We start from the raw sequence: 24,146 nt of genomic DNA on the forward strand, positions 1-24,146 counted from the left end.
TTTTTTAGAACGATTTGAAAAATTTTTTTTTTCGCAGAAAAATTTCACACCTTCTCGAATTTTTTTCTGGAAAGTGGGTAGGATTTCCGAGGTATGTCTATTCACCAAAAATGGTTGTAATTGATGCCCACAACCGAAAATAATTTTTCCAGAACTATTTGAAATTTATTTTTCGTCGAAAAGTTTCAACACCTACCCGATTTGTTTCTCGAAAGTGGGTAGGATTTCAGGGATATGTCTATTCTCCAAAAATGCTTATAATTGACCCCTGCAACAAAAAATAATTTTTCCATAACGATTTTAAGTTTTCGAATTTAATTGTTAATAACTTTTTAACGAAGCCTCCAACAACAAATTGGTATTCTTGATTTTCGTCTTATTTTGACCTCTAGAATCCCTCATTAAAATTTTTCCCAGGGGTGACCGAACACCTTGTATATCTGTAGTCTTCTCTATATCGAGGAATAGTTTTGTACAATATTCTTTCGTTTCTATCGTTTCCACTATACCGTTTACTATTCGTGCTCAGAAATGAATTTTTTTACAGTTTCTTTCATCCTGTGAGATAATATTGTTTCAAATATTTTTTATAATAATATTTTAATATCGACCCTTTGCCCTACAACCACGTGTGAGACTCGTGGTCAGGTATTCGAACCAAATGTAAACACCATGTACCACCGTGGAACTTTAAATCGTAGGGCAAGGGCTTAATAGGGAAGGTCGATTGACTACTTGTGATCGCCACAAAGAAATCCCAATCGCTCTGCTGCTCTTCGTAATTCTCTACAAAACGAGTGATGCTCTCTGTCACGAAGAGTTCGATTCAAGTTTTCGTTTACAAATCCCGCTATTGTACGCGAAACTGATAAATAATTTGTTCTTTCATTGTTCCTCCGGCGTCGTAAACTCAACAACGTTTGCAAAGGTAGTCGCGAATGCATCCGAGCTAGAAACGGAATGGAGATTTCAATTATCGTTTCGACGACAAAGGCCTTCTCGATCGGATTACAGGAGATAATTTCGTACGAACATCGACATGGTCCTAAAGAGCCTCGGTGTCCCCGACAATCGCGATAACGACGAACGGGGCGAAACGTTGCTCCCATTGTTCCCGGGGATTCCGACGATTGTAAATGAAAATACCGCAGGAAGTAGAGAGATTCCTTTATTAGCGGACGAGGCGACGTCTCTCTCCGCAAACGACCGCCTAAGGGCCCCGCGGATCGTTTCACCGTCGCTCGCGGAGACCTTCGTTGCGTCGCTTCTGTAATTACGATTCGTGCCACCGGGTAACCGAGACGGGCGTATGGCGAACGCGTGACTCGCGTTTCCGCAAGTGCGGTCCGGCTGTGTTACACCAATTAGAAAGTTCGAGTGTGTGTAATGCGACCGCCCTTATTTCGTCCCGAGCGTAATTATCGGTTCTCCACACATTGGGCGTCCGTTCGTTTGATCCACGGCCAGCCCCGGGCAACTCGGAGTCGAAGTTGCGGTTTAATGACGATTCCGCGACGGCCTGATCGGAGTTCGCTGAAGTTGCGCGGAGAGCTTGTTACCGGGGTCAGGAAACGTGAGCGACGTCCTCTCGTTTGTCCCTTTTTACTTCCTTAATTGGCAAGGTTGTTTGTGTCGGACAGTAACTGCGAGTGTGGTGCACAGGGTGGTTCGTAAAATGCGACTTCGCGGGCAACTTTGGCGCACGGGGACGACTTTGTTACCGAGTCGCGATTCTCTGAAGCGTTTCGATCGTTTTCGGTTTAAAGTCGACGCACGGTAACTCACGAAAGTATTCAAACGTGTTGGTTGGTGAAATAATTGACAAGATCTCAACTGTTGAGAATAAGCATTGCATGCATGTGTTTTTAATAAAAATTTGTATCCATTGGTGCAGCCTCCTCCCTTGCAAAGGTCAGTACCTGAGGAGGACACTCGTTTATTGCACCCCCTGAGCGTCTCATTTTTTCCCCCCGAGCCTCAAGCTCAATTAACAGAAAACCGTCAAGCTAAGAACAGTACAACAATAACACTTTATGTACAAAGAAAGACGTGTTCGTTTTGACTGCCGACAGAAGACTGTAACAGAGAAGTCGACAACGTGCACAGCACTTTTATAAAGCCTAGATGGTACTAATACAATGTCTATGGCAACGGATATCGCGATTAGCCCCATGCTCGAGTTTTCATATTCCAACGGAACGCTTTCAATCTACGTTGTTAACAAATAAAATACACACGTTAGGTTTAAGTTTTCGAAATAAGATTACAAGTAAAGTTAGATAGAAGTCTTGAGAATGCATACGTAAAATTACAAACACACCTGACAACACATGCAGAATTTTCAGGGCATTTAGTGTAAATATACCGTTTTCGATCGTCACGGAAGTATTCAAACACGTAGACAAGAAGCGTATTTCTAATGAATGGAATCTAAACATTACACTTTAGTCGATTCCGAGACATTGTGTGCATTCACACAAATTTCGTAGAGTATAATCTTTTATAATTATTCTAATCATGGGCACGAAAAAGTCAGAAACCAGTAAATGTGAACGTGAATTAATATTGAGTTGCATAATGAAAATAAATCTTATCCTAAAATTGCTAAATTATTAAATCGAAGTAAATCTACAGTACATAGTATACAAAAAAAATCAAAAATTGAAAAAAATCCAAAAAAGTTAATGCCCAGAGAGGAGAAAATGATTATACCGTGAAATTAAAAAATAAAGGGTTGTTTATAATTATGTATAAACCGGAAACAGGAAATAGAATTGTCTAAACAAGGATGATAGTTAAGAAACCTTTAGCAACCAATTAATTGAACCCCAAATATAGTATACTTATCAGAAAACTTATTTAGCAAATCTTGTTTTTATTAGAAATATTAGGTGTTTAAGAAAATAATCTAGAAGTAAAAATCTATTTTCAATCGAGAAGCTGCAAGAATGGGGATTTTTAATCTTTCCTCAGTCCTGCTAATTATCTGTAAATACTTTTATAAAATTGCATGTACCGTTTCGGTTCATTCTCCTGATAACGAAAGTGCTCGTAGAAAGTTTATAATAGCAGTTTGTGCGATGAAACGCGAACTGTCACAATGCAAGAATGACTGTAACTCGGAAACAAGCTCAGATAGAACAAATGTTAACACGAACTTTCCTTATTACTTTTTTTTTAATGACTTCACTCTCGAAGTTGTCTTCACTTTATAAAACACCCCGTGCGATAAAAGGAAGTATACACTGCCGTAGTCGATGCCACTTTTCAGTTTATTTTTCTAACGAGAAATCGCAACTGGATAGTAGCAACGTCTGCACAATTTAAAAAATCAACGAAATAATTTATGGTTCGAAAGTATTAATCACCTACAAAGCGGCCATCTTTTTGTAAAATTGCATCCTGTTGCTAAATTAATGTGTCTTTGTCACTTGTATACAAATCAGACAATTTCTTTTCTAAAACTCGTCCACTATTAATTTCAATATACCAACGTTGTTAGTGGTATTAGTTTCCAAAATTTTATTTGACTTTTGTAATCAATCCTGCGATAAATTTTACTGATGCAACAGTCTGAAGAATATGGTATCTTGTATAAGGTTCGAAAAGTAGACTAGTAGAGTTCTTTAGGTTTATTTTTAACTGAAAAATATCACCTTATTTAAACTCAGTTCAGCGACTGGTGAAAGACTGAATATGTATACGTTCGATGGACATTTCCTGTTTTGATCTGATAGAATTAAGTCTATGTATACTTTACATTGAATAGTTTGCGTAGTTAAGACTTATTAAGTGAGAATTTCATAACACGAAAATAACGTATCTCTTCAGAAATAAGCTAATATTATTAATATTTAACTTTCGATGGATTTATAAATACATCCATATTTAACGAAAGAAAGTAAAGTATTTGTTATTTTGAGATCGATATTAAAGTAAAATTGCTTAGAGCAATTGACACTGTTCCACAGATACGACGGTCGGCCTTGGTAATTAGCGTGTCAATTCACTTATTAACTCATTTGTCACGTACACGAGTTACACATTCCTGAAGGAGGCTGGGTTAACGTCGCCCCGCTTTAGAAACCCGCTTTAAATTCCTAATGGCACACAATTTTCACACTGTTAAAATAATGAAGAACTATTTCCCTGAAAGCTTGCCTTCGATTGATTTAAAATTAATAAATTTAACGTTGACAATTGTCGCTTTGAAACAATAATGGAAAACTCTAAATATTACTTTTTGCTTACATTATAATATGAGACTGCAGGGAATTGTATGTCATACAACAATACCTTTTATTTTTTCTACAAAATTAATACGTTATTTTACATTTAAATTCTTAAAGAACAAATCACCCATGTCAACTTATCATCAGATTAATGTAAAAGTACTCGACAGAATAATAAAAAAAAACATAATAATCGCTTTCTTAATATTCAATTAGAAAAAAAATTAAAGCAAGATTCTTAAGCTTTTAAGCAACACTGTCGCTAGAATCACTATGTTAACTCTGTGTTTGCATATTGGAAAAAGTAATGCTTTTAAAAAATTATTCATAATAGATAACTGTAATGAAATAATATTTTTTGGATTAAAGTCGAAAGTAGACGTATTTACTTTAATGTTCCTCATATTTTCTCAAGTGTAAAATCGTTCGATATTAGGGCTAAAGCTTCTTGTTAAATTATTTGTTTGTCGAATATTCAAACGCTTCAGTGATTCAAATATTCGTATACTGACTATGCAAATAACTACAGTAATTTAACAGAAGAATTGATTCTTAAAAGGGTTAATAATTCTTTATACAAATCTTACAAAACTTTTTGAATGGCTTTATCTTTCATGAATTATGTAATAATTCTATAAAAGAAGAAAGCAATACTTCTAACCACCAACAGAGAAAATGTATACACTTCCATTCATAAATCATTTTGCTCGTTTTGCAAAATGCAAATACAAGGTACAGATACAATTTTCTGGAGCAATCTTACTGTCTTCCTTTGTTACATCAATTGGTTTTATAAGATCAAAACAAATATGCAATAAGTAAGAAAACTGGTAGAAAATATTACAGATTGGAATGAAAACAATGAAAATTATAGTAAAAAATTATCGAAATAATTCTATCATTAATTTGACCGCTTGTTTTTAAGCAAGGCTGATACACTCGTAAAAAGAAAATTTAAAATTGTTCGTTAACGTTTCGATAAAATTCGTGACATGTAAGTTACGTTTTCTTTATAATTTTCGTTATATACATAGCTTCAGTGTGTTATTAATCGTTTTCATCCCACTTATGGATGGGAATGTATATTTAATAATATTGAAGTACTTAGATGTTCGAATTAGATTCGCACCGTTTGAATATTCGTCAAATGTCCAAATAGTAAACTATTAGAATAGTCGATACTCCGGAAGAAACTATTTCCATCGCGTAAAATAAACAATATACTTACGCGTACGACTGATCGGAATCGTCAGCCTGCAGCTCGTCCCGCAAAACGCCTATTTTCCTAGCGTTAGCTTTGCCGTTAAACGGTTCCCGGGGCTCTGCATTTTGACAGCGTCCTGAAAACACCAAAATCGCACCGTATTCACCTTCTGTCAGGCAGGAAACGTCCAAAAACGTGAAAGAAATAAATCGAAAACGCGCGAGACGGAAACGAGATCCGTCCGCGATACACCGTCCACGTCGGAACAGAGGCATAGGAATTTCCATTTCCGGGGCTCGAGAAAGTTTCACCTGGACGAGGTGGAAAGTTTTCCCAGTTCCAGATCTTGGAACTTCGCTTTGGTTCCGCTCGAACTTCGACCGGAAGTCAATGGAACCCGCGCCACTTTGCAATGCCGGGCAAAGTACTTGCGTACGCCCCCTCGCCACGCCACTCTGTTCGCCAGCTTTTCAGCTCGATATTGAACTTTTTATCGCGACGAAAGGGGGGGAGGGGAACGAACGGTTAAAGCGAAAGGAGCTCCGCGGAAACAAAACGTCAGCTCGCAATGGTCGTTTCGCGTACAGATGCCCGCGGAAATCGCTGCTCAGCGCGTTTCGCGAACCGATGCAATTTGCTTATGAGTTTTCCCCGCTGCAATCTTTTCGAACGTAACACTATAATGGGCAATCATTCCGAGGGAAACTTCGAACAAACAGAAGGAAACCGTTGCGTTAGTTTCACTGAATACGTTGCTCGAAACTACAATAGAAACAGTTTTTAATGCTGAATGTTAAGAGACGCGTAAACTGACTGAATTGTTTACGACGACGAAAGTTTTTTATTCACGAAAAAATCACAGAATAGGAAGTCTGACGATACAAACGCGAGAAAACACCCCTAGAAATGTCGAATGTAAAATAAACAGCGTGTTCGGCCAACCTTGGGAAAAATTTTAATGGGATATTCTAGAGGCCGAAATAATACGAACATCAAAAATATTAATATGTTGGTAGAGGCTTCGTTAAAAAGTTATTAAAAAATTTCAAATTATTTTCGGTTGCAGGAGTCAATTACAATCATTTTTGGTGAATAGACATACCCCCGAAATCCTACGCACTTTCGAAAAAAAAATTCTTAACCGAAATTATAATTTCTGACCAATACTTCCTCGAAATTTCATGCAAATGTTTAAAATATCATAACCTCTGAACGGATTGGAGGATTGTAATGTTTCAAAAGGCAAACAACGCGTATTTTGGTGTAGAATATGTAGAAATTCCAAAAATATTTGGAAAATTGATCCTTAACACCGTGAAGTGAGAAAAACCTTATCAAAATGGCCCAATCTTCAAACGTTCATAACTTCTACAATAGTGAACGTATCTCAATGAAATTTAGTATGGAAGTAGAACTCATGGATACCTACAAAAAAGTATTAGACAACTTTTCCGTACAACGTCAATCAAATTCATTAAAAATGAAAAACGAATTTTTAAAAAAAATCAACAGGGGGTAGTTGCTGAAATTTTTCGATGAAAGAAAAAAATTTCAAATCGTTCTGGAAAAATTATTTTCGGTTGCGGGGGGCAATTACAATAATTTATGGTGAATACACATACTCCCGAAATCCTTCGCACTTTTGAGAAAAAAATTCGAGTATGTGGACAAAGTCGACAAAATTAAAAAATTTTAAATTGTTCTGGAAAAATTATTTTTGGTTGTAGGGATCAATTACAATCATTTTTGGTGAATACACACATCCTCGAAATTCTACGTACTTTCGAGAAAAAAATTCTTTTTTTCTCAATTAATAAATTAGTATTCTTGATTTTTGTTTTATTTTGGCCTCTAGAATTTCCTCTTATTTAAAAAAATTAAAATTTTTCGCAGGGGTTACCAAACACCCTGTATGCAATTTAAGTTAATTTCGACCATACTTAATATCATATGCTGAGGAGGGGACCCCAATTGTCTGAATGTGATTTTATCCAGTTTTTGTGAGATAAAATATTAGGTGTAGTTAATTGATAACTTTAAAGATATAAACAACTTTTAAACTTTAAATTCTAGTACTAAATCCCACACGAACTTATGAGATTACGAACGATTTTAAATACTATAGAAATATTGTTTTCTTTTGCGTGAGACCATTGATTCGTTGCTTTTGAAATGTCGATCGTGCCTATAACCGATAGATATTAATATACTTATATCTGACTTCTCATCAGTAAAAATCAATTTTACTTATAAATAACTTAAATTTGAATAGTGTTCTATTCTTATATTTATAATATTCTAGACCAAAGCAAAATACAAATCTGACCCAGATAGAAAAATATCTTTCCAGTATTTAAAATCGTCGACACCAAATTCAATATTTCAATCAAATCGTTAAAACTTATTTTTAGTGTTGCAGTACGGTCATATTTAAATACACAACGTAACAGTATGCTTTCACGAAATACGAGTATTTACTAGCAACTAAAAAGCAACCATCGTTAGTCGATAAAACTAAAATCTAAGAAAATTGGCAACGAAAATAGAGAATATTTCATCTATTGCGTCGAACAAATAATTGCACGATAATCGTTAAGGTCGAAAGCAAAACAGAAACTTGGCTATGTCTGACGTTTCTGGTCTGAGATATGCAAAAAGGTGCAGTGGAATTCGGCCAAACCTCGCTGGATGTGGCTAGGATCTTACCAAATCTAGGAGGAAGCTGATAAACTCTGCCGAGAAACTATAGAACTAGGGCGAACTCTAAAGCGGGTCCCACACGATGATACTTACCTCCGAGACAAGCAATAGGTTCGAGATATTTTGATTGCTCGTATCTGTTCGCGAGCAGTCTCGTGCACAACCCGGAAATGGTGAAACGGTGTATCAGAATCTTTCGAAACGAAAAACAATTGCAATCGGTGTAGCAATTGCTTTGTGCTTCGAGGAGGAAGAAAAGAAAGTGGTAAAAAAGGTGGTTGATTGATGGGAATAAATTTTCTCGCTTACAACTAACAGAATCGCGGCGAAATTAGATTTATTTAACTATTTGCGTATGGACGACGAAAAGTTTGATTTAATTTTAAATTTAAGTCCACCATAAATCTAAAGCAAAGTATTGGGATTACAAAGATCTAAAATTTTCGTCTATTGTTTCAACATAAACATTGTGTTAAATAATACCAGAAAAGGCAATACACAGGTTGTTAGAGAAAAATGTTTGAAGACTTTAAAGACTTACACTATTCAGCGTGATGAATAAACGTTTCGATACATACTGTGTACGCAAAGGATATACAAAAGAATACTCGTGCAAGTAAATTATGGAAGAACAATTACTCACAAAGACTGAACTGTAAAAGTATTAGTAATAATTACAGCAACAGTAATAGTAATTATTCCAAAATAATTTTTTCCCCTTATTTTTTAATGAAACGAATCTTATAACATTGTAAAATACAAGAAAAGTTAAAAAGTAATGGCTTCTTTTAAATTGTAATTGAAAATTAAAATTCGCGGAAAAAGGATTAAAGTTTTAATTTTACTAATCATGAATTTAGAGATCGTGCAACTTATCCGTCGTTATCCATCAGAACCGTCGATGAGGCTGATTTTTGATAAATAAACGTTAAATGCCAAGTTTCTGTCGTGCTCGTTACTTGAAATAAAATATTGGAAAGTTCTGCGACCCGTGCGAAAGCCTCTCGCGATTACATTCGGCTTCATTCGAGCTTTTTGCCACGGTAAATTAAATGGATGCAAATGTAGTCGATATCGCGTCGCGTCGCAGCGATTCTTCTACGCAACATTTTCATTTGCCATTTTAGATATCTCTGCCTTTCTGTGAGGAATAATTGCAACGATTAAAGACTCTCTCCTTTTTGCTGGTATTTTTGCATTCCTTGAACAATATAAGCAAATTTTGAGCAAACAATGGTGGGAGAAAGACTACCTTTTCACGATTATTGTTGCAATAACAATGCATTCTTCCTAGATAACATTTATCGAAATAGTGCATTACTATTTTTAAAATTATTCAATTTCTTTAATAAGCCATTAAAGATTATTTCAGACTTCTTATCTTTTAAAATTTTACAACAAGAGCTTATCTTGTGTATTTCTAATACTGTAGTCACATGATTACGTTTAAAATTATTGGATAAAATATTACTATAATTTTTAAAACAGAATATATCACCATCATTCGCTAAGGAGCCATTACAATAATAAAAATCCTTAAACGTTTTCAAAATTACCAAATTAATTTTATAAGTCAATTATGTGTCATATAGTAAGCACAAAGATACGAGCAAATATTTTTTTCTTACTAATCTTTAATAATACAAAAATGAAAAGAGTAAGTACAGTAAATGAAGTTTGAGGAATTATTTTTAAGTGAATTTGATAGTGTAGATATTTTAGAATAAAAGTAATATAAAAAGGAAATTACAGTATGAGACATATTAATACCTTTCGTTCATTCATGCATTATCACAGAAGTTAATAAATGGATGCAACACTGCACGTGTAAAATGGACTTCATTAAACGTGACAGTATTCACAAAGACATTAAATCTGCCTTCCTTTATTTGCCAAGCTTCCTTATATATTCTTTTTTATTTCATAGTTTAATTTCTCGTCCTACGTGTACCTGTGAACCATGTACACTCCGTGGCAAAACTATAAGATATGCAAAAATATGGTCAGAAAATGTATTTCACTAATAATTTTTTTCTAAGTTTGTACAAATGTCTCATAAAAGAAACAGACTGCTTAAAAGGATACAAACTTTTGAAGAAACCACCACTATTAAACAAACACAAAAGCTCGATTAGTTTTTACAAAACAAAGGTGGAATAAACGATGTAAATAAAAATTATATTTTCAGACAAAAAACGGTTTAAGTTAAATGGTTTTAATAGATTACACTACTATTTTTATGACTTGAGAAACACTTTCACAACAGAAAAATCCAATAAAAGGCAACAATAGTCTATCGTGATAAAAGTGAATAGTACATTGTATGTATGTGCGAACAATCTAGAAACAATCGACCAAACACACCCGTGAAATTGCTTCTAAAAATTTCATATTCCAACTCGATAAAGCGAGGTGTACACGCTGCAAAATATGTTAACAATTTTGTAAAAGTAAAGATCGAAATTTTACCAATGACCTATTTGATCTCTGACTTCAAAATGATTGAAAAATATTGGGGAATGTTTGCACGTGATGTTTATGTAAATAGAAAAAAATTTGATTGCATACAAGAACAAAATTGGTATTTCACTTTCAGAAGTCAAAAATATTACAGATTAGTAAGTATGTAAACTATAGTTTTGTCACCCTGCTCTGCTGTATAGAATTTGCAGTTCTAAGTAATCTCAACTTGATTGCATAATTTGTTAATAATAAAAAGAATAAGTATGAATCATGATATTTTCCAAAATCATAGGTGTCTTATAGTTTTGTCGTAGAGTGTACGTGGACTCGAGTACACGAAACTATTGGTTACTCTAGCCCCGTCCATCTTTTGCTGAGTCTGCCACCGGGTTCACAACGCGACTTCATTCGACGAAAAATACAGACATATGCTTTTATCTTTTGTAACGATCGCCCTGACGCCGACAGCCATCCCGTTTCGAACGTGGTAATTCGACGCACCGTGGCGATGACGACCCTTTTTGCATTCGTCTCTCGCAAGGGGAGTATATGTAGTGGCAGAAGTCAATTTCAATAAAATTGATACGCGATGGTAGATCCTACACCTACGAAACCCCGAAGGTAAAATATCAGTCGAACACGGTCGTAAGTTTTCTCTAAATTTCATTCAATATCTAACAATGGATTGCTCATATAAGCACGACGTCATTTTGTATGATTATAACCTTGGCAGCTCTATGCTCCAAAATGTTCAAAATGTAACGTAAGTCTCACAAGGGACCATCCCGAGGTGTAAATCTCCAATTTTGATGAAACTTCGCAATTATGTAGTTCTCATAAATCTATTAGACAGGTATTTTTTTGTAGCTGCTAATATTCACTTTAAGGGGTTGAAATCAGCCCCCAAAGTTGGGGGTTCAAAACATACTTTGTTGAATATCTCGGAAACTATTAGAGATAGGGGTGTGCTTCACATGGATGAAATTTATGCTTTTAAACGGCGAATTTGATGGTGTAAAGAGATTTGCAAAACTTTTATTTGTTTAAACAATATGTTAAAAAATAGCACATTTTTTTATTTTTCTCGTTTGATATTAATGATTTTTTTTTCTCCATTTGTACAGAGAAACTACACATCCATGTACAAAATACGGATAAATTGGAATTTTGATTTTTTCACAATAAAGAAAGATTTTATATTTGTAATTTTTTTCGTATTTCGTGTTGTACGAAGTACCAGATCGCATACAGGGTGTTCGGCCACCCCTGGGAAAAATTTTAATGGGAGATTCTAGAGGCCAAAATAAGACGAAAATCAAGAATACCAATTTGTTGATGGAGGCTTCGTTAAGAAGTTATTAACGTTTAAAGTTCCGCCAATACTGAATTTTTTTCTCGAAAATGGGTAAGATTTCGGGGGTATGTCTATTCACCGAAAATGATTATAATTGACCACCACAACCAAAAATAATTTTTCCAGAACGATTTGAAACTTTTCAATTTCGCTAAAAAATTTAGGCATCCACCCCTTGTCGATTTTCCTTAAAAATTCGTTTTTGATTTTTAATAATTTCCCTTGACGTCCTATAGAAAAGTTGTTTAATACTTTTTTATAGGTACTCATGAGCTCTACTTCAGAAAAAAGTTTCATTGGAATATATTCACTATTATAGGAGTTATGACTGTTTGAAAATTGGACTATTTTTATGGGGTTTTTCTAACATTACGGGGCCAAGGAACAACCTTTCGAATATTTTTAGAATTGCAACATATTCTACACTAAAATACGCGTCGTTTGGCTTTTTGAACATTAAAATCATCCAATCCGTTCAGAAGTTATGGTGTTTTAAAGATTCGCATGAAATTTACGGGAAGCATTTTTGGCCTGAACTAATATTTTCGGTAAGGAATTTTTTTCTCAAAAATGGTTAGGATTTCAAGGGTATGTCTATTGACCAAAAATTATTATAATTGGTCCCTGCAATCAAAAATAATTTTTTTAGAACCATTTAAAATTTTTTAATTTTGTTGAAAAATTTCACACCTTCTTGAATTTTTTTCTCCAAACTGGGTAGGATTTCCGGGATATATCTATTCATCAAAAATGATTGTAATCGACCCTTGCAATCGGAAATAATTTTTTTAGAACTATTTCAAACATTTTTTTTCGCCAAGAAATTCCACCACCTACCCGAATTTTTTTCTCAAAGGAGGGTAGGATTTCGAAGATATGTGTATTCATAAAAAATGATTGTAATTGACCCCCGCAACCGAAAATAATTTTTCCAAAACGATTTGAAATTTTTTAATTTAATTGTTGTTAATAACTTTTTAACGAAGCCTCCATCAACAAATTGGTATTCTTGATTTTCGTCTTATTTTGACCTCTAAAATCTCCCATTAAAATTTTTCCCAGGGGTGGCCGAACACCCTGTATGCGATCTAGTACTTCGTACAACACGAAATACGAAAGAAATTACAAATATAAAATCTTTCTTTATTGCGAAAAAATCAAAATTCCAATTTATCCGTATTTTGTACATGGATGTGTAGTTTCTCTGTACAAATGGAGAAAAAAAAATCATTAATATCCAACGAGAAAAATAAAAAGATGTGCTATTTTTTAACATATTGTTTAAACAAATAAAAGTTTTGAAAATCTCTTTACACCATCAAATTCGCCGTTTAAAAACATAAATTTCATCCATGTGAAGCACACCCCTATCTCTAATAGTTTCCGAGATATTCAACAAAGTATGTTTTGAACCCCCAACTTTGAGGGCTGATTTCAACCCCTTAAAGTGAATATTAGCAGCTACAAAAAATACCTGTCTAATAGATTTATGAGAACTACATAATTGCGAAGTTTCATCAAAATTGGAGATTTACACCTCGAGATGGTCCCTTGTCAGTATGAAACACATTGTATTCGAATGCAATGATTTTCATCATAGTGGAGGAAAACACAAAATTAAAAATGATATAACTCAATTGGAAACATAATGAAACTTCTATGAGTTTTTTAAAGGGCTATAAAGGTGACCATAGCTGTTGATGCATCCATAAATAAAATAAAAAAATAAATAGCTAGAGGTAACGTAAGATTATTTGTAAAATCAATGAAGTTACTTCATCATTCAATTCCTCTGCTCGAGTGTAAATAATATACGAAATGTACTTACTACCGAGTCCGTCCGTGAATTAAATTTTCCTTTCGCGTATTTAATCTCGCTGTTCGAAAATAGAACGCGGATAAAGGTTCGATCCGAAGTGGAACACAGAGTTTGCGAATCCCGCGGAGTTACAAGAGAAACGTCTGATAAAGTTATGAATTACGGTGCATTGGCCTTCGAGGCTCGTCGAGGTCGTTCAACACAGGATAGGTCAGTCGCCGGCTCTAACTCACTCTAACCGATGCCGTAACGCTCCCACCATCGATTCTACGTGAACCGGAAATATAATGGCGGCGATCTCATTCGAATTCCGGGAAACCGACGCGGAGAGCAAATGCCACGAAGCCGTTCAAAACGTGGATGAACCAAAATCCCCGCGCAAAGCTTGTTACTGATTCATCGCGGCGAAGAAAGAAGAAAAATACAAAGGGTCAGATAATATATTTAATCCCGTTTAATTGAACCTTGGTGCCCCGCGGGTGAAATTTTTGCACCGATACTGCGGCCAACTTACTTACGTGAGCTGGAAACTTTATCGGTTTTAATTGAATTTTAAATTATTTTGACGAATCAGCGCTGATTAGTAAAACTCGTTCGATTGTAATCGATGTATTTTACGTTCGATGAAAACTTCTGTATCAAGTAATACTACCAATATGGAAATGAAATGTTAACTTTTAAAGGGATTCGTTTTAAAATTGGCAGGCGCCAATTACAATCATTTTTTATCAATACACATACCCTCGAATTCCTAACCACTTTCGAGAAAAAAATTCCACACCGAAAATATAATCTGAGGCCTGAAATGGTTCCCCGAAATTTCATGCGTATGTTTAAAACATCATAACTACTGAACGGATTGGACGATTTTAATGTTCAAAAAGCCAAACGCCGCATATTTTAGTATAGAATATGTAGCAATTATAAAAATATTCGAAAAGTTGTACCTTTACTCCATAATGTTAGAAGAACCCCATAAAAATGGTCCAATTTTCAAACAGCCATAACTCCTACAATAATGAATATATTTCAATGAAACTTTTTCCTAAAGTAAAGCTCACGGGTACCTACAAAAAAGTATTAGACAACTTTCCCGTAGAACGTCAAACAAAATTATTAAAAATCAAAAACGAATTTTTAAGATAAATTGACAGGGGGTAGCTGCCTAAATTTTTCGGTGAAAAAAAATTTTTTCAAATCGTCTAAAAAAATTATTTTTAGCTAGAACGATCAATTACAATCATTTTTGGTGAATAGACATACCCCCGAAATGTTACCCACTTTCGAGAAAAAAATTCGTTACTGAAAACATAATGTCTGATCATGAATGAATGATTCCCCTAAAATTTAATGTGTTTCAAATCATTGTAAAAAAATTATTTTTAGTTGTTGGGGTCGATTACAATCATTTTTGGTGAATAGACATACCCCTGTAATCTTACGTACTTTCGAGGAAAAAATTCCCAAACGAAGATGTAATATATGGCTAGAAATGTACCCTGGAAATTTCATAGGAATCTTTAAAACGTTATAACTCTTGAACGGATTGGACGATTTTAATGTTTAAAAAAGCAAACAACGCGTATTTTGGTGTAGAATATGTAGAAATTCCAAAAATATTTGGAAAATTGCTCCTTAACCCCGTAAAATGAGAAAAACCTCATAAAAATGGCCCAATTTTCAAACGACCATAACTCGCACAATAGTGAATGGATCTCATTGAAATTTTTTTCTGGAATAGAGCCCATAGATACCTACAAAAAAGTATTAAACAACTTTTCCATACAGCGTCAACCAAAGGAATGAAACATGAAAAACGAATTTTTAAGAAAAATCGACAGGGGGTAGGTGCCTAAATTTTTCGGCGAAATTAAAAAGCTTTAAATCACTTTGGGAAAATTATTTTCAATTGCGGGGGTCAATTACAATCATTTTTGGTCAATAGACATACCCCCGAAATCCTACTCATTTTCTAAAAAAAAATTCAGGAAAGTGAACAAATTCTTCAACAATATTAAAAAATTTCAAATTATTCTGAGAAAATTATTTTTGGTTGCAGGAGTCAATTTCAATCATTTTTGGTGAATACACATGCCCCCGAAATCCTACGTATTTTCGAGAAAAAAATTCTTTACCGGAAATATACTGTGTGGCCGGAAATGTTTCTATAACTTTTTCTAAAAATCTGTAGGCATTTAATTGATCACTTATTTTTTAGTAGATATATTGACAACTATTTTGATTTTCTCAAAATGTAATTTTGTCTGAGGATTGTCCCAGTAGCGTATTATTTATTGAAGTTCTGTCTGAATGACTTTAATTCTGTCGTTTGTATTGTTTCTTACTGAAAATGATTTTGTGGCCAATTCAATACTTTTACGCCACTGGAAAAAATAGAAATAGAAATAAAAATTATATAAATGCCACGTAATACAACGCATTCTTTTTAATATAGATCTTTACATCAAACAATAATCTTGATTTATGTTTTGATTTCTGATAAAAAAAACTACAAACTTATGAACCGCCCTAAATGTAGAATTTCATACGTTATATACGTAGCATTGTATATTTCTATTTTAATCGCAAATAAGCAATACTAATTTTATATCCCAGGAACGAATAATCCACATCGACTATGTAATTTTTAATTTTTAAACGTACTTATATTCCAAACTTGTCTCGAATTTTTGAGCATCGAATTTCGAATGACATTTCGTGCGACTAAAAACTTTGCGATAAAAAATTCATAAGAAATCAAATAAATTATTCGTCACCAAATGAACCCGCAAAGAAAACTGTTCTCCCTCAAGAGCGCGTGGTTCGACAGGAAAGTTTTTAAATCATTGAAGTCGATCGATCGTTTTCTACTCATTCTACCGGTAACCGCGAATCTCGTGGGGTTTATTTCTAACGATAAGCAAAAGGAAATAAAAATAAGAAAAACCTCTCGTAATGTATTTTTTTCACCATTCCACTACAATCAAAAGGAAAATACCGCGGTGCAGTGGAAATAGAAGTTGTGACTTTACGGATAAACTTGATTGAAATAACTTTTCCGAGTGTAATGTCTTTTTTTTTAATTTTTGAAATTCTATTCTTCTTCTATTGTTAAATATGAAATATTAAATGAACAACTTCTACATAATCACCGATCTCAAGCTATTTATAATATAAATATCTATTATAGGAAGAAAATTTATTTAAATAGAAGTTGTGACTTTGCGGATAAACTTGATTGAAATAACTTTTCCGAGTGTAATGTCTTTTTTTTTTAATTTTTAAAATTCTATTCTTCTTCTATTGTTAAATATGAAATATTAAATGAACAACTTCTACATAATCACCGATCACAAGCTATTTATAATATAAATATCTATTATAGGAAGAAAATTTATTTAAATTAATGTTGGAATTATTGAAAGTGAAACTAAATAACAACTTAATTGTAACATTTGAAACCAGAAAACTTATTTAATGAAGAACGTGATGCATTTTAAGTGATAGCTCGATTCATAGAATCATTCATAAGAAAAATTTAAGTTTTGAAAATGAAAAATTAGAAAGGAATAAATATGATAAAATTTTAGTAACGACAGTAATGGCACAGAAGGTATTAACAGAAAGTAGAACAAAATTATTATACGTTCAACCTGATTCTTTTGTATCGGTCTGCAAGTTTACAGATATATATATACTTTTTGAATTACTGTTTCATTTTCAGCTGACGTAAAGAAATATTGCATTTTATAGTTAAACATTTGTTGCATAAAGACCTTTTGAAAATTTACTCCCCGAAATACAGAAAGAACCATCGAAATGCGATTACCGAGGAAAGTCGCGCTAAAAGCAACGAAACAATGCTTCGAAACTTTTTTGTAGCATCGTGAAAAGTTGTTCTTTTCTTGGGAAAATGTGCATGCTTGACGTTCCTAATACATCGCCTTAACGAGTGTGAGAAACGAAAAACGTGTCGCGCGTCGTAACCCGTCAAGAAATTTGTCTGAGATCACCGGTTTATATAAAACTTCATTGACAAAGCGGCGTTTATAGAAAATTTCAGGTCAGCGCGCACAACGGCCGCAGTTTTATGTTTTATTACGCGACCTGAGACGTTGCGCTAAACGAATCCACCTCCGGGAAATGTCGAAATGCTTACGCGTTTTTATTCATACGTAATTACTTCCCTCCTTCCTCTCGTTCTACGCGTAGGAGTTAATTTACAATCCGTCCCAAACAGATCCCAATTGCGAATCTACTCTGCTTTGCTTCCAGACCAGAGCTGCCAAGGGTGAATCGAACGAACTCGTTTCGTGAAAGATTTGTCATAAATATTCGTTAAACCTTTCAAACATGATTATAAATTTTCAAGAATTAAAGAATAACATTTTTATTAATCTTATGTTTTTGCAAGTAAATATTTTTTTGTTTCATTTATTATACAGCATGTTCGGCCACCCCCGGAGAAAAATTTTAATGGGAGATTCTAGAGATCAAAATAAAACGAAAATTAAGAATATCAAGTTTTTGACTGAGGCTTCGTTAAAAAGTTATTAAAAAATTTCAAATCATTCTGAAAAAATTATTTGCTATTGAGGGAGTCTATTACAATCATTTTTGATGAATAGACATACCCTCGAAATCCTAACCATCTTCGAGAAAAAAATTCCTAACCGAAAATTTAATGTGAGGTCAGAAATGCTTCCCCCAAAATTTCATGCGAATCTTTAAAATGTCATAAGTCCTGAACGTATTGGACGATTTTAATGAATAAAAAAGCAAACAACGCGTATTTTGGTGTAGAATATGTAGAAATTCTAAAAATATTCTAAAAGTTACTCCTTCACTCCGAAAACTGAGAAAAACCTCGTAAAAATGGTCCAATTTTTAAAGAGCCATAACTCCTATAATAGTGAATATATTTCATCGAAATTTTTTTCAGAAGTAGAACCCATGAATACCTACAAAAAAGTATTAAACAACTTTTCCATACAGCGTCAACCAAAGTAATGAAACATGAAAAACGAATTTTTAAGAAAAGTCGACAGGGGGTGGTAAGATAACTAAATTCGGCAAAAAAAAAAGAAATTTCAAATCGTTCTGAAAAAATTATTTTCTATTGCGGGGGTCAATTACAATCATTTTTGGTGAATAGACGTACCCCCGAAATCCTGCATATTTTCGAGAAAAAAATTCAGTACGAGCGGAATTTTAAACGTTAGTAACTTTTTAACAAAGTCTCCATCAACAAATTGGTATTCTTGATTTTCGTTCTATTTTGGCCTCTAAAATCTTCCATTAAAATTTTCCCTAGGGGTGGCCGAACACCCTATATATAAATGATATTTACTTAATGGTACTTTATACGTAAAGCATTGTTAATAAATTCACTATTAAGAATTATGGAGATTATATTACTTTCAGTTACTTATATACATAGGAACTATAAAAATATATAAAGTAAAAATCCAATTAAATTCATAGAAATACCTTGAAAAATGCCTCGTATTTAAAAAATTTGATTAATCTATAAGGTATCGAAAACTTTAAAAGCTTCAAAAGAGTATATAAGTTATTGCTTGGTCGCTAAAAAATAAAAATATTACTCCACTAAATATGTAATATACGTTTGACCCGAGAAATTTAATTTTTTTCTAGAGTTATTCTAAAATGTATTTTTCTAACTATTTTAAGTAGCACAATAATATTACTAATTTTTTCCTCTACTATGTAATCGCTATTATATGTCAAACGAACTTGAGACAAATAATCCAACAGGGTGAATAAAATAAAGGTAAAGCAATAAAGTACAGCACAGTAAAGAAAAAAGTTTTCAATTATTTTCCATGAAATCTCCCTTAAATTAGTCTTTTTTTATTTTTTTTTTCCAATTCAGCAGGCAAGCTAATACAGTGCTATAACAGTAAACACCACAACAGTTTCATTTTAAAGCCTCGAAAGATTTAAACGTTAAATCGAAAATACAAAAGAGAATGAGGACAAGTCAAACGAATGTTTTGCAATTTTGGAAAACAGAAGAATAGTAAAGCCCATCGCACACGGTGAATCGACCGTATTTGTTTACACACAAAAGTTAGTCGATTGCATCGAGAAACTTTTTAATCGACTTTGTGGAATCGATTTTCGCAATTCTTTTGTAAAAGCTTAATCAATTATTATTCCCAGAAATATATTATGTATTCACTAATTTGTAAAATGCATCGTTGCAGAAATAATTAAAAAAAGTATTTAAGTTTGAATAAATAACATCCTTCAAGACGTTCTCCTCCGACAGAAAATATTCACCGTTTCATTCCTCTCTTTCAAACTTTCTTATTCACTAAATTAAGATCACCGATTTAATTAAACTCTGAATCGAGATTCAGAACTTATATTTTACCTAAAATATTTAATTTCTCAAATTCTTCCTTAAATTTGAAGAATATCTTTGGCGATTTGTAAAACGTTTTCTCCTTTCAAAATATTTTATTCTCGAACGAAACATTTTCGACGATTCGAACGCTGTTTATGTGAAATCATGCAGTAAATGTTCCCTATGCATTTCTATATATCTGCAAATATTGTATCATCGAGTTCGAGAAATAAAAAGATTCTGGACATCCACTAAAATAAAATTTTATCTTCATTGGGATTTAAAATACAACGATACAGGAATAATTAAAAATTATATTTAAACTAGAATAAAGCAAGTGTAGCCTTGAAAGTATCCATTACAGCTCGAGAATCCTCAATCTCAGTGAATTACAAACATTCTTTAACTAAATTCGATGGATTATTTAATAACTAATTTCTACTGTTACCCACCAGGGACATAAAAATATGTTTACATACATTCTTCAATATGGTTCAATAAAAATATCGTTGTTATTATTATACAGGGTGTTCGGCCACCCCTGGGAAAAATTTTAATGGGAGAATCTAGAGGCCAAAATAAGACGAAAATCAAGAATACTAATTCGTTGATGGAGATTTCGTTAAGAAGTTATTAACGTTTAAAGTTCCGCCAGTACTGAATTTTTTTCTAGAAAGTGGGTAGGATTTCGGGGATATGACTCTTCACCAAAAATAATTGTAATTAACCCCTGCAGCCAAAAATATTTTTTTTAGGACGATTTAAAATTTTTTTTTTCGTCGCAAAATTTAGGCATCTACCCCCTATTAATTTTTCTTAAAAATTCGTTTTTCATTTTTAGTAATTTTACTTGACGCCCTACAGAAAAGTTGTGTAATACTTTTTTGTAGGTACTCATGAGCTCTACTTCAGAAAAAGGTTTCATTGAAATATATTCACTATTGTAGGAGTTATGGCTGTTTGAAAATTGGACCATTTTTATTGGGTTTTTCTCAGTTTACGGGGTCAAGGATCAAGTCTTCGAATATTTTTAGAATTGCTACATATTCTACACTAAAATACGCGTCGTTTAGCTTTTTGAACATTAAAATCGTCCAATCCGTTCAGAAGTTATGGTGTTTTAAAGATTCGCATGAAAATTCGGGCAATCATTTCTGGCCTGAAATTATATTTTCGGTAAGAAATTTTTTTCTCAAAACTGGTTAGGATTTCGGGGGTATGTGTAATGACCAAAAAGAATTGTAATCAACCCCCGCAATCGAAAATAATTTTTTTAAAACTATTTGAAAAACTTCTTTTTCTACCAAAAAATTTCAACACCTACCCGATTTTTTTTCTCTAAAGTGGTTAGGATTTCAGGGATATGTCTATTCACCAAAAATGCTTATAATTGACCCCTGCAACCAAAAATAATTTTTCTAAAACGATTTGAAATTTTTGAATTTAATTGTTAATAACTTTTTAACAGAGCCTCCATCAACAAATTGGTATTCTCGATTTTCATCTTATTTTGGCCACTAGAATCCCCCATTAAAATTTTTCCCAGGGGTGGTCGAACACCCTGTATAGTTCTTTTTCTGTAATTCTGTTCTCTTGCAATAGTTCTGGCGTATTAACTGTTCTTTCTCTGAACGTTACTTTTCTTTTATAATGTATTTCTAAACCTAGTAAGATATTACTTAATTATCGATAAAACGTTCTGTCCTTTAGAAATATTTCCATTTTCGCGCGAAACACTTTCGACGATTCAATCGCTGCGAGGTCAGTCGCGCGACAGATATTCCGACGGACACCTTCTATTTATTAATTACGGATTCATTAAGAGAGCGAGGATGAACGCGTCATAACGGAGAACCGAGGGAAATTCGTACCCAATTCAAAGGCAGTCGAACACCGGTAAATTACAAACCCTTCCCATAGCCATTAGACGCAGTAAGATGTAATATCTCTACAGAAGCGGCGAGAACCCAAGATATTTTTCAGCCCTTTCGTGCCATCCTTTCCTCTTTCTCTCATTTGCTCTTAAAGTTGTAGATTAACTTCCAGGGTCGCGAACTACGCAAAGAAACGTATAGTTCCGTACTTTACTTAGAAGAGAGTTCAGAGTACTTAAAGCTCCTGAAAATGCCGAGGTAAGACTTTCCGTTCCTCTTTCGCATGCACCCTCCACCTTTTTCTTCTTTTCACCAGCTTACCTGAGCGGGTAATTAAGACGTTGTGCCGGCGCAGACTCGGAAAACCGTGAATACCGAAATTATTCTTCGTTTTAGCGCGAGGGAACTTGATGCCGTGAAATATACGGTCACCCTCTATAACATCGGAACGACGAACCGTGGAAGGTAAATGTTCTTCTGAAAGAGGCTTACCGTGGAACGGGTCACAATTTAACGCTTCGAGCGCGTTTCATTTTCATAACAGTTTATTTTTATTCGAGAAAATCGTCCCTTTACTAATATTCAGAATAACGTTTTAAGTATTTTCATCTTTCTCCTAAACGATCCATACTCGTTCTATCTGTTTATTCGCCAGTAGATTTATTTACGAAGAAGTTTTTCGATAATCGATTAATAGACGTATATTTTTATGCATTTATGGGAAATTTTAATTCTCAAGGAACTACAGAATGTACTTAATATGCGAAAATATAAGAAATACTTATAGTAGGATAGAAATTATTATATTTAGGGGTTGAAACAGCCCCTTACAAAGCTCCCGTTTCATTAATTCTATTAATATATATACGAATTTCCATAAAGATCCGCAGTCTATCAATTAATGTAACAGTTTCAATTGCATCTTTTTACTTTAATAATAATCTTTATTTACCCCTGTATGTTGATATGAAAAGTTTCTTTAACCCTTATATTGGCAATATCAAATATAGAATTATAGTTTTGCTTTCAATTTCCACAAATTTTAATTTTCCATTTGTATAACATAGCACATACAATTTTTGAAGGATTCATGATTTATTGAACTATTCTGTAATATAGTTTCATTCTAAAATCAATTGCCAATGTATATGTATACAGGGTGTTCGAAGAGAGGCCAAAATAAGACGAAAATCAAGAATACCAATTTGTTGATGGAAGCTTCGTTAAAGTTATTAACAATTAAATTAAAAAATTTCAAATCGTTCTAAAAAAAAATACTTTTGGCTGCAGGGGTCAATTACAATAATTTTTGGTGAACAGTCATATCCCCGAATTCCTACTCATTTCCTAGAAAAAAATTCGAGAAGGTGTGAAATTTTTCGACAAAATTAAAAAATTTCAAATCGTCCTGGAAAAATTATTTTCGGTTGCGGGGGTCGATTACAATCATTTTTTGTCATTACACATATCTCCGAAATCCTACGCATTTTCGAGAAAAAAATTCCTTACCGAAAATCTAATGTGAGGCCAGAAATGTTTGCCCGAATTTTCATGCGAATCTTTAAAACACCATAACTTCTGAACGAATTGGACGATTTTAATGTTCAAAAAGCCAAATGCCGCGTACTTTAGTGTAGAATATGTTGCAATTCTAAAAATATTCAAAAAGTGGATCCTTGACCCCGTAAACTGAGAAAAACCCAATAAAAATGGTCAAATTTTCAAACAGCCATAACTCCTACAATTGTGAATATATTTCAATGAAACTTTTTTCTGAAGTAGAGCTCATGAGTACCTACAAAAAAGTATTACACAACTTTTCTGAAGGGCGTCAAATAAAATTATTAAAAATGAAAAACTAATTTTTAAGAAAAATCGACAGGGGGCAGGTGCCTAAATTTTTCGACGAAAGTGAAAAGTTTCAAATCGTTCTGAAAAAATTATTTTCGGTTGCGGGGGTCAATTATAATCATTTTTAGTGAATAGACCTACTCCTGAAATCTTACCCACTTTCGAGAAAAAAATTCAGTACTGGCGGAACCTTAAACGTTAATAACTTCTTAACGAAGCCTCCATCAACAAATTGGTATTCTTGATTTTCGCCTCATTTTGACCTCTTGAATCTCC

General features: G+C 33.5%; 1 protein-coding gene across 4 annotated transcripts in view; it reads right to left on the bottom strand.

Annotated features, from left to right (window-relative positions):
* The window catches only part of LOC143342733 (uncharacterized), a 164,410-nt gene that overhangs the window by 104,705 nt on the left and 35,559 nt on the right, over positions 1–24,146 (bottom strand). For all 4 annotated transcript variants that reach the window (XR_013079855.1, XM_076766913.1, XM_076766914.1 and 1 more), the window contains exon 2: positions 5,461–5,572. Coding sequence is in view for 3 of the 4 variants with exons in the window: in XM_076766913.1 (XP_076623028.1) it covers positions 5,461–5,572 (112 nt within the window). In the remaining variant the exon portion in view is untranslated. The remainder of the gene's footprint in view (positions 1–5,460; positions 5,573–24,146) is intronic.

This window comes from Colletes latitarsis, chromosome 6 (assembly GCF_051014445.1).
Source record: "Colletes latitarsis isolate SP2378_abdomen chromosome 6, iyColLati1, whole genome shotgun sequence".
Taxonomy (NCBI): Eukaryota; Metazoa; Arthropoda; class Insecta; order Hymenoptera; family Colletidae; genus Colletes; species Colletes latitarsis.